This window comes from Rhagoletis pomonella, unplaced genomic scaffold (genome assembly GCF_013731165.1).
Source record: "Rhagoletis pomonella isolate Grant_MI unplaced genomic scaffold, Rhpom_1.0 Rhpom_scaffold_00006, whole genome shotgun sequence".
Classification (NCBI taxonomy): domain Eukaryota; kingdom Metazoa; phylum Arthropoda; class Insecta; order Diptera; family Tephritidae; genus Rhagoletis; species Rhagoletis pomonella.
The window spans coordinates 17,890,589-17,903,040 of record NW_023458560.1 but is presented as its reverse complement, the minus strand read 5'-3'; the positions used below and the strand labels follow the sequence as shown (position 1 = coordinate 17,903,040).

General features: G+C 33.1%; 1 protein-coding gene across 1 annotated transcript in view; it reads left to right on the top strand.

The window, feature by feature from the left end:
- The window catches only part of LOC118741799, a 354,618-nt gene that overhangs the window by 216,345 nt on the left and 125,821 nt on the right, over positions 1-12,452 (top strand). Inside the window, exon 5 of the mRNA XM_036473774.1 lies at positions 7,993-8,124. Within this exon, the coding sequence (XP_036329667.1) occupies positions 7,993-8,124 (132 nt within the window). The remainder of the gene's footprint in view (positions 1-7,992; positions 8,125-12,452) is intronic.

Sequence of the window (12,452 nt, the reverse complement as noted above, 5' to 3'; positions counted from 1 at the left end):
ACAAGGATTTATAAGAATAAAAAATATTAATTGGAGAAATATTTTTTAGTGAACGTGTCGTTAGAATGTCATTATGAAAAATATAAATTATTAATGATTTTAACATCTCTGTTTAGAAAATTGTCAGCTTTCCAAATAAGTGTTACCAATATACCATTAATAATGCATAATGCATGAATTAGTACATACATATATATAAGTTAATATAAACTAACAAATTTAAGAGCTTCTGGTTCTAACTTTAGACATACATATACATTTCATTATTTAATTATAAAAATTTTTGATACAAATTTCTTCGTACTTTTTTTCGTCGCTATTGGGTCAAGCAGTTAATGAAGATTCGAAAATCGAATTTGTTGGTTTGTGGAGGTTTTTTCATTTACAATAAGCCACAAATTATCAACATTTCCAACAAAAAAATATTTAACAAAATTCGTTGGTCTCTATTTTCATTAACAGTTTTGGTTTGTTTGTTAACATCAAAACTACATATCGACACCTAAGTGGAAGATCGACCTATCTCGGCAGCCAGTTCGAAAACTCCCTATCTCAAAAAACTGTTCTAGAACACCCTATTTCAGAATTTTGTTGAATAACGCCCTATCGCGGTTCAAAAACGCCCTATCTCGGCAAATTTTCAATATATTTTCATTTGAGATAGGGCGTTCTTCAACCAAATTCTGAAGTAGGACTTTCATAAAAAGCTTTCTGAGTTAGGGCGTTTTTGAATTGGCTGCCGAGATAGGTCGATCTTCCAATCAGGTGTCGGTATATTAATAAAAAATGATTAAACATTGTCTGCTGTAACCTATTTTAGAAATAATTTATTTATTAGGATTTGCAATTTGAAAAAATCAGTTCCTTCCAATTTTGGGAATCAAACGGGACCCCACAAAAGCAAAAATCGTTTTCTACAATCTTTATTAACCTGAAGGGCTAGACAACAAACAACCGCTATGCGAACAAAGTTATAATACCAATGTGCACAAATGCGCTCGGGTGTAATTATTTCTTAAAACATTATTCTAAATGTATGTTTTGAGAAAATTGATTTCAAAAGATAGAAATATGTCCCATTTTTCAAAAATGTATAATAATAAACATGTGAGTTTTTTAGCAATTTGTTTTCTGTAATTAAGGAAATATTGAATTTTTTGAATTTTTCGAAATTACCGTTTTATGGGAGGGACCAGGTTATTGTTTAATTTTTGTATTTTCAATACGCTTCTGCCCTGCATAAAGGGAAACCCGCGTGCCGAATTTTCTTCCGATATCTCAACTTCTCCTAGAGTTATCGTGTACACAAACAAACGGACAGACAGACAGACGGAGATGGACTAATCAACTTCTCTTTTTATTCTGGGCATTTACGGTATATACATACATATGTACATAAATGTAGTATATATCTATCTCGATTTTGGTTGTTCCAAATATCCGTTACGTGAGAAAAGTTATAGTACCCTACTGCAGAAGTGCGTAGTAAATATGTTTAAATAGTACACCTTTTAATTAATAATTAATAAAAAAAAATTTACAATGTAACTCCTCAACCCCTCTTTAAAGAAAACAAGAACCCTTATAAAATTTCGTTTTGAAAGTTTTCAAATTTGAAAACTGAAGAAAAAAATTAATAGAAAAAAAATCATATAAATTAAATTTATATATACATATATTCTGCGAAAAAATGTCTACAATAAATTTTTAAACCCTTTTCGCAATTGGTGTACTCTTGTAACCGGTAAATTTTGTTACCATCTCATAAGCTGGTAACAAAATATTGCCCCGCCCCGTGAAATATGCAATGCCAGAATTTCCACAATTCTTCATGGCTGAATTGCTGAATATATAGCATTACCAACGTTCCTAGAATCGCGGTGACATGAACAGGTAACATTTTTTGGTAATAAAATTTTCCGGTTACAAAATCTTCGGTTACGTGCAGAATAGACCTTTTATAGTTCTAAAAGTCTATAATACGAAGGGACAGATGCCGGTAATGAAATTCTTAAGTTTCTTCAAGCAAGAGTTTTAAAAACTCAATTCTATTGACACTGTTTTATATTTCTATATACAGTTCACTAGTTTCGAATCTAATTTATGTAAATGTATGTATCAAAATGTGTCCTTTGTGCTCGACGGTTGCGATGTTTGTTTGGACTGATTTCGCACCAGTCATTAGCCATGGGTTAATGTCAGAAAACGTCTATACATACGCGTTGAAATACATACATACGTATACATATATGTTTTTTTTCAATTCCAGATATGTTTAAACTTTAAAGTATAAAATATATCAACCCTGTGAAAAAAGTATTAGTACTGAATGGTAAAAACGTGTGCATTCATTTTAAATATACAATCATGTGTGTGTGCGAATGTTTCTGTTACATTCACATTCCATACTGAATGTCAATCTACCATTCAAAAACACAACACAGTTTATTTGTTTTCAACCATTTTAAGCCACTCAGGAATGAGGCTTTTTTTATACAAACAAACAATCAAAATTTTGAAAATAATGTCGAGTGAATGCAGATCCTATTGATTCAATCATTTTACAGCTCTGGGATGAACGAACATCATTCAAAGTTGAATTAAGATGTGTTGGTATTTGAAAAAAAATAAATAAAATTGGGACACAAATGCCTTATTTTGCACATAAATAAAAATAGTTGGAAAATACCTGTCTACCGAGATTCCATAAGTCTAAATCAGAATTGTTTTGGTCCAGTTATTTAAATTTTTCTAGTAAATCAATCTTTGAAAAAAAGTAAAAAAAAACATCAAAAATCTCATTATTACGATTCCGTTGGAAAGATTTTTATGCAAACATTTTAAGCCTTATCTGTTTTGTCATCTGAGGAGACTTTTTTCAAAAACTTCTTTAAGAAACTATTTTTATTCATAAAAAACTCCATTTTTGGAGGTATTTTCAAATCGGTCCAGCTCACTTAAATCTTAATATTTTTGCGAAATATTTTGGTGGACGTCTTAAAATATAATAGATTTTGTAATCCTGGCGGAAAAACCGCAACTTTTTTTTGGTGATGCAGTCTAATGTACATCTCTGTGTATTGTAGCTTAACAAAAACCTGATCCAATACCCTGCAATGATCGGAGAGCACGATTGTTATTTGAAAATAATAGTTTCTCTTACACTGCTTTTTTCTCTTGCTCTTCTTACTCTCTTCTAAAACAAATAGAGAAAGCTTCTCTTGCGAGTATTTATGCTTCTAAAGTGCAATAAATTTACAAACTTTTTTTTTCTAGAGCGCACTTGTGCACATGGTATTGTAACTTTGCTCGTATAACGGTTGTTTGTAACAGCTTAAAGGTATCGAGATAGATATAGAAATATATGTATGTGTACGAAAATGTTCCTGTACATGATAACTGGAGCAAAAACTGGGATGTCTGAACGAATTTTGCCATAAAATTTGCCTCTTATTGAAAATGGGCGAAATCGTACGGAAACCATACCCACCTCCCGTATAACGGTATTTCCGTAAAATTGAAAAACTACGATATCTCCGCAAATACTGGATGCAAATTGTTGAAAATTAACTTATAAAGTAGATATTTGACATAAAATAACACAATCATGAAATTTTTTTGAAGAATTGCTGTAATTTAGTAGCCACTTCACTAGCCCTCACAGAAGTAGTTTAGAGTGAAACTAGGAAACCTGTTGAAAATTTTCGAAACCGGACATTAACCACGCCTATCTCCTATTCAAAGGTATTTTATTGAAACACGAAAACTGCGATAACTCAGTTAACTAAGCTAAAACAGCTACTTCACTCAAAATCGACATTTGCAATAAGTTTTTAGCAATAAATGAGTTATGTTAAGTTATGGAAAATGGACGTGACACCGCCCACTTATGATTACATACACACATAAGTGCATATCGTTGACCGATATAAACCAAACTCGGTTCAATAACTAAGGACGCAAAGACCTCTCTCGTCGTACAAAAATCACACTCTATAAGTCACACATCATGCCTGTGGTGGCGTCTGGCGCGTTGGCGATGGCGAAAACCGTAGACGATTTAACGATGAGCTGTAAGTGATTTACAGCGAATTAGGATCCCGCCGCAGGTCGTGATGCTGGAAGGCTTCCTCTGCGTTGGAAAGACCAGGTGGAGAAGGACTTGGCTTCACTTGGCATTTCCAATTGGCGTCAGTTGGTAGAGTAGAGAAATGACTGGCGTGCTGTTTTGGACTCGGCCTAAACGCATAGCCGCCTTAATAGAAGAACAACAATTCTTGGAAGAAAGAAGAACAACATTTCTTGGAACCCTTGTGAGCATACCGATCATATGGTCATATACATATATTTACATATGTATATATATAAAAGTATTTACATATACATATGTACATACGTCTACGTTTTCCTATCTCATCAGGTGTTAATCTACTGACAAATTTTCCCGCGTTTTTCTCTTCTGAGCTGCCATATGCATAGTTCGAATTTTTTAGTTTGTTTTTGTTTTTCTTCTCAAATATTCAAAAGGAAATAACCTTCCCCATTCGAAATACATATGAGGTATTAGAACAGTAACTGGTTTTGTAATAAAGTAACCAATTGTGTCCGTGCATACATATATGGCTGAAGTTTATTCCATTTGTGGCAGCATAGTGCAACATGCAACACATGCACTTACATATATGCACTCTACAGAATGTATGCACAGATAATCGCAAATGTCTTCCCATTCACATGCATTTGTTGCTGTTTCTGCTTCAATACAACATTTATCATGTGTATGTTTATTACACTGTAAAAACTTGTGACAAAACGATACAAAAGGTAGCAGAAACTCGCTTTATTTTCTTGCTTTGGATTTAAGTGCGCACGTAGTTTTATTTTTTGAATGCTTTGGGAGTTAATTACCCACTTGACCTAGCGTTGTCCACTCATGCTGATTAGCTGCTGGTTAAGCTGCTTTGCCAAAACAAAACAAAAAAAAATCTTAAACAATTGGCAGTAATAAAAAACCAACTTGGCATTTAATTTGAGTAGAAGCTATAAATAAACGTTAGTTCTAGATTATGATACCAATAACACATATCGATGGCTGAGTGGAAGATTGACATAAGTATCTCGGCAGCCAGTTCGAAAAAGCCCTATCTCAGACAATTTTTCAACAACGCCCTATTCCAGAATTTGATTGGAAAACGCCCTATCTCAGAATACGAAAATACTTTGAAAATGTGCTGAGATAGGGTGTTTTTGAACCGAACTCTGAGATAGAACTTTGCTTTTTATGTTTTTTGCGGTTTCTAGTACGGCTTAGCCTATTCGGATATCCGCTCGTATATTCGCGTAAACGGGTAAAATCAGGATATCTGCATATTCGGTTAATGTCCGTTTGTTTTGTTTTTCGGATATCTGGACCATATACGTTAATTTAGTTATCCGTTTATTTGAGTGTCCGATATTCTACAGAGTATTTGAACAGATTCGTAAAATTGCACTCAAATTTACTGAATCAATCGAGCTGCAAAATAAATAAAAGAAGACTCCATTATTACTCAAATAGTTGTTATTTTATATGTAATTTTTTGATTCAAAAATCCGCATATCCGGTTAATATCCGTTCGTTTTGTTATCCGGAAAGTCAAAGATTCCGGATAGAACTCCCCGTCCTAGTTTCAATGGATCTTTACGGAGCTTACGGGGCTTTTTGCGGTTATTTTGGAAGCTTAAAAACATGAAAACCTAGGAAATACCCCAGACCGGGTCGAGCCCTTTGAATTGAGGGTTTATTTCGTATTAAATATGAAATTTTAAATGCATTACCACTAAGTGCATAGTGGTAGTGAAACAAATTGATTATAAATTTTTGAACAAACCTGTTGTAAGCAAATTGGTTTTATAACCACAGATCACCAAATTTTCCTAAATTTGTAAGCTAATGTAATTTAGTGTTAGTGAAATTTTCATTCCCTTAACGCTAACCAGAAAGTGACAGTGAAAATTCTATTTCACTATCATTATGTAGCGCTAGTGGAATTTAAAATGCACTACCACTAAGGCCCTAGTGGTAGTGAAAATTTCGATTTAGTACAATTCGCCCAACCCTGTTTAATACATCCTACCCAAGTATGTGAAAAATTAAGTTTCGAAAAAGTGTTGGTTAGGACCTATGTAAATTTTTCATATCGAAGGAAATCACAAAATCCCTGTTTCAATTTTATCGTTTTATTCCATGGTTTATCATATTTGAATTTTTCGAAATTGTATTGCTTTTTGCAATTTTGTTCATTGCCCGGGCCTCTAGTATTAACCAGGCCCGTGATAATTTAACCCTCTGACCCACTCTCTAAGGGATCGGAAATACTTGTGCACTAAGATTTGTTCTTAAGCTTTTAATATTTTTCCTTAACGAATATTTCAACCAACACTGTTTCTTATTATTTCTACACTTTTTCATCAAGCATTTTGTGTTTTGTTTGATATTTTAAATCAAAAAACTGCTGTTTGTGGCCTGATACGTAAAAATAAAAACAAAAAAACGAAAAATATAATAAAACACTACGTCATTTACATTTGTTTATTAAGAGTAAAAAAACTACTAAAAATTCTTCGTCAACTGTTTTGTGAGACCACGAAGCAATTTAAAAATTCGTAGTGAAACTATTTAGTGTTATAAATTTCGTTTTTAAGTTCAAAGAAAATTTAAAAAAATAACTGTCACATTATGACAAAAATAAAGTTAGAGGAAACTTCCACTAAAACCGAGCTGAAGGAGAAGTTGGGGAAAGTAATCGTTGCAGCTAATGACAAGAACCATTCAAAAAGCCCCTTAAATCTGCTGCATTATCTTCGTCGAAGCGTGCGTCGCGGACTATTTGCACGAAAATTAAAACGTAAATATTCTATATTATGTACATATGTATGTGTGTACGTACATTTGTTTGAATTGTAGCTGCTACCCGTATTTTCTCATACTTGTGGCACCACATAGCACAGCGTGTTGCAAACAAAGTGCATACAACTGTGAGATTCATTCGCAGTGGATACATATGTTGCGGCACACCATAAACATGTATCTAGTCATTTATGTTGCTTTACTTCAACAACATGCGCATACAGTACGAGTGTTGGAGCCTAAATGTATGCTATGTTTTGTTGTGACTAAACTAGCTACATGTATACTCGCATCTTATTGCTGATGAAAACACAAGTTGTATACACTCAGATCTATTTAGTTTATCTTCATCCACAAATATCTTTTTTACATATTTAGTTTTTAATTTTTTCTTGCTGCCACCCCCAGGATTATAGAAAAAAAGAAATAAGGATGCCTGTAATTTTTATTTTGTAATCAGTTGATACTTAACCTTCCCGCCGGAGTTTTCAATACATTTTATATGGCGCAAATAATTTTTTCGTATAAGGAAATGAAATTACCGGTTATATAAAGGTATAAAAGTTAGTAAAATTTTAAAGTTAAATACACAGCCTAGTGATTTCTGAAGTGTACTTAATATTTTCAGTCGATCAAATAACATTTGCTTTTAACGATTTTATCGCAATTATACTCACATACTTCTCACAAAATTTCTCGAATTTAGTTGTATTGAGGCTATAAGTTGTAACAAAAAATCTCAAATTTAACAATCAGTTGTATGAGAGCTATAGCTTATAGTGGTGTCATTTCGCCCATACCAAAAATGATTAAAACATTACAAAACTACACCCGCTTTCAGCCGCATATCTTGAAAAATGAGGGACTAGGCTGCGTTCAAACAGACAGACATACATATGGACAGACGGTCATAGCTAAATCGGCTATCCCTTCTTCTTCTGGTATGTACTAACAAACGTCGGACCAAACTTATGCCATTTATATTCATGAAAGATATACAAGGGGCTGGCTGGAAAAAATTGTACCAACCTAATATACACAAATCTGTATATATTCAACTTCCTATCACTTAATTTGACAATTTCTTTTTTATTTCTTTTCAGAAAAACGTTTTCCCTCACAAAGTGTTTCTGGTACACCCTCCAATACATCTACAGCAGTAAGCACACCGACGGGCAGTGGCGGTGGAAGTTTAAAATTGAAAAGCCCGTCAACTGTTAAAAAAATTGTTAAAGGTGAGTTGATTTGAAAATATGTGAATTCTTGAAATTTCTACAAACCATTACCATGATGTATTTTATGCGTGCCTCTCAGGCGAAGAAATCTTGTAAGGCGGCTAAGAATCACTAAAAACTAATTTTCTATAGGCATTTTTGTAGACGTTAAGGGCGCTTTTGATATAACATGTGCAACTCGGCTTTAAGTCATGGAGTAGATTCTGGGCTGATAAATTGGTTTCGTACAATATTTGCGCAGCGGGTCGTTAGAATTCAGGAGGAAGGGGGTCAGTATGCCACGTGCAGAGTTCATATGGGCTATCCTCTGGGCTTTGTATTTTCTCCCTTGCTCTGGTGCTTGATAATTGATCACCACATCTCCTCATCAGACTTCTTCAGTGGGATTCGATCCCCAGCTGACTCAGCCAGTTGCATACGCACTGTGCTAAGTTCGCCTTATAAACCGTTTTTGTTTTTTCCACTTTTTTCATGTGAGCCAACTACAATCAAGCGCACCAATTCCGCTGCAATTCACACTTGATCATGTGGTTGTTGGTTTTTGTTAATAATTCTATTTTTACAGCCCGATTCTGTGCACTTGTTAAATTGAAAATTTTTATAATTTGTAAATTTTTTATTATTTATCAAGAATTGGTATTCTAGCATAGTAGGGCTGTGCGATTATTCGATTACTCGAGCAAGTTGGTTAATCAATTACTCAAGTAATCAAGATTTTGATTACTCAAAACGATGATTAATCGAGTTACTTGAAATATGATTACTCAAAAAAAAAAAATTTTGCTCGTTAAAAGAGTTTGCTTTGGAAAATGTTTATTTTCTTTTTTACATTGGGCCGTATGAATAAAAACTAAGCAATTGCTTTTTCTTAAAATTTCATACCTTTTACTTTAATTTTGTTTGAATAAATTGAGTGAAAGATTTGAAATTTTAAGAAAAAGCAATTGCTTATTTTTATTCATACGGCCCATTCTGTATATGAAAAAAAATTTTCGTTTTAATTTTTGAAAACAGAAACGTTGCTTTCAAAGTATCAAGGAACTTTAACTACTTTATACATATGTAAAGGCGCTGGTCCAATGCAGGCTTGCTTTGCGCGCCTTGCTGACTTCAATTTGCTTTGATTTGCTTTGAAAACTTGCTTGGCCGAATGGTGGCTTGGAACGCTGTCAAAGTAACCAGCTGTCTGGTTGAAAAGTCAATGTCTGTTCCCTTAACGTTAATAATTATTTCCTAGAAAACTCTAAAAAATGTATCAAAAACTTTCAGATTTATTTTTCAATTCATGCGAAATAATGTTTGTATTTAAAAGAAATGATAATTATGATACATACATATCTATATCTACATTTACTAAAAAAAACTATAACTTAAAAAAGCGATTTACTTGAAGAAAAGAGCTATAAGAAGTTTTTTCCTCTCGTGTAAAATTTGTAAAACTGGGCTTTGCAACTTGTTACTATAAGATAACGATATGTTAAATATAAATATGATGAATCATTTTTATTTCATTTCGAATTACCTGCAATTTCTGTGACTTTTTTAAATTAAGTAAGCAAATTTTTGCTTGAATTTATGTATTTTGAAGGAACATACATCTTTGTCAAAAGCCTTCAAAAGCTTTCAAATAAAACATTTGCCTATTTAAAATTTTAGGGCGCTTAAAGCAAGTGAAGAAAAGCTGCCATTTGGCCAGCCTTTATACGTTTTAGTATATTCCAAATAATTTTTGACACTTCTCGCAGCGAAGCAAGCAAAGCAAGCCTTCATTGGGCCAGCACCTTAAAGAGTTGAAATGTTGATTACTCATTTTACTCGAAATGTTGATTAATCATAAAGCAATTTACTCAAATATATATTTTTTTTGGTTAATCAAAAATCTTGATTAACTCGAGTAACTGAACTCTTGAGTAATCATAATTTCCAGTTAATCGAATAATTGAGTTATTTACTTTATGATTAATTAAAATTTTGAGTAATCAATTAATCGCACAGCCCTTTAGCACAGAAATCAAAAGCTCTTTTCTTGATAAATTATCAAGATTGAAAATGCTATTGACAAATTGAAATTTCATGTGAAATTTATAAATTTTGTATATTAATAAATTTGTTTCTAACAATAAAATACCCCATGTGCCGGCATTTGAACCTACGACTCACGGAATTATAGTCGACATCTCTACCTACTCGGCTATGGCAGTCTAAAGCTTTTTCGCTTTTAATTTCATATTTTTCATATGTGACAATGAAATCAGTTCCACTAATGTGGAAGTCGTAGAGCTTTTTGTTTTATAAATATTGACACAGATTGCGAAGAAAGCTTTTACTTGATAAAAGTCTTGATAAAATTTATTTACAAAAAAATTATCAAGAAAACACAGAATTGGGCGATTAGAATATTTAATTTTTAGGTGTGCTCGTCCCTAAGTTATTTATTTTTTTGTTATTTATGGCCTTATAACAATTATATTCAACAATTTTATTGAGATTGAGGGCTGTTTTAATGAAAAACTATTGTGGAAAAGTACGATTCTTAACTAACACAAAAAAAAGTATTTGCTTTCACCATCATGCAGAGGTATTTAAACACTTTGGGTCAATATAAAAAAGGTTAAGTTGAACGATGAGTGGAGTTAGCAGCTTTACCGCGGCGGGGCGATATGAAAATCGGACGATATTTACCATTTCATTCCACAAGAGCTGTGGGCGCGGCAATGCATCAACCTCTGCCATTTTCCATATTTCCTTGGTGAAAAATGGAACACATATGAAACTTCAGCGAAAAAATCTCACTTAGGACTATGATTGGACCTTAAAATGTTTAGGCTTTAAATACCGCTTTGATCTATGCCTTCACAAAATTTGGAAATACAATCTCTAGTTGCACTTAGAGAAGGTTCATGACAAAAAAGAAGCGTAAATAAGAACAAGTAAACGGCTCATAAAACACCATTTTTATCTTAGTTTTATAACATTTATGCATATAGGAAATACACTCGAGATGGGTTCGAAAAAAATCCAACCATAGTAACAAGAGAGAAAGTGAAATCCAGCACATCCTTGAAGGGAAATATAAGACAATCACTCGCTCTCACTAAAATTTCAATTCGATAATGGGTTGGATAACGAACTCATAGCGAAGGAAAAATACATTGGATAACGAAGGTTCCGTTTCGCTGGAGAATTGCCTATTTCTCGAACCGAATACTAATCTATGCTACATTCTTTATCGAAGGTGAGACTCGAAAAAAGGATTCGTTTTCCAATCATTTTCGAATTGTTAACTAAGCACAACGCTTATTAGGTAAGGAAGATAAAAAATAGTGCTTTCTCTGCATGTAAAAAGCTACCATGAAAGTACAAGCGAGTTAGTAAAGACATCAAACTGTGCCATTGCATACGAATAACCCAAACCATGAAGCTAAGCCCATATTTTTTCCAAATATATGTGTTTTCACATCGAGTACCAATTAGTCTGGTCAGACCCAATGGAATATTAAATTTGGTTAAACAAAGTAAAACTAAAATTATATACGAATAGATGCTCATCCTTACTACAGAAAGTACCTAAATATAAATTATCCTGTTTTCCCTTATAGAAATAACTAGCAAGTTTACATTTAATTCAGCATATGTGGGTTGCTTATATCAGCCTTTATCAAACCCCTACCTCCGAAAGTTGAATTAAAAAAAATTACTAAACTGAGGGCCGAGAATGTTCGTCAGCAAGACAATCCATCCCCAAGGCAAAAGCTTGCTTTATGTCAAAGCATTCATTCGAGAATCGCAGTTTAAATTGCTTCAACGCTCGCACTAAAAGAGAACATCCGTTTGGAAAATAATAAAATTAAAGAATTAAAACTCAATTAAGAAATTACGAGAATGGGTATACATGTATTTAGAGAGAGTCGAAAAACCCCAATCAACTCAAATGAAATATTCAGGCAATCAAAATTGAAGCAAATTGCCATTTTCCATGCAATCAAATTAAAGCGATACTTTACTGATTTTTTCTAATAGCAATAAAATCGATTTCATTAAAAAAGCCAGTGTTAATATGAAAAATGTTTTGACACATGTCAATTAATAGAGTAAAAGCGTATCAAAATCAAACATACGAAAAGAAGAGCTGAACGCGACGAAATTAATGTGGCAAAAGTGTGGCCGGCCGCAAATACTAAAGGAGGCAATTAAAATGAAAATGAGACAACAAAAGTTAATTTGTACCCACCTGTTTTAAACGCCTTCTCCTCTTTGTGTCACAACAACGCCAACGCACGCAATAAACAGTTGAAAATGAAAGAGTTTCGTTTGTGTGACTTTACCTC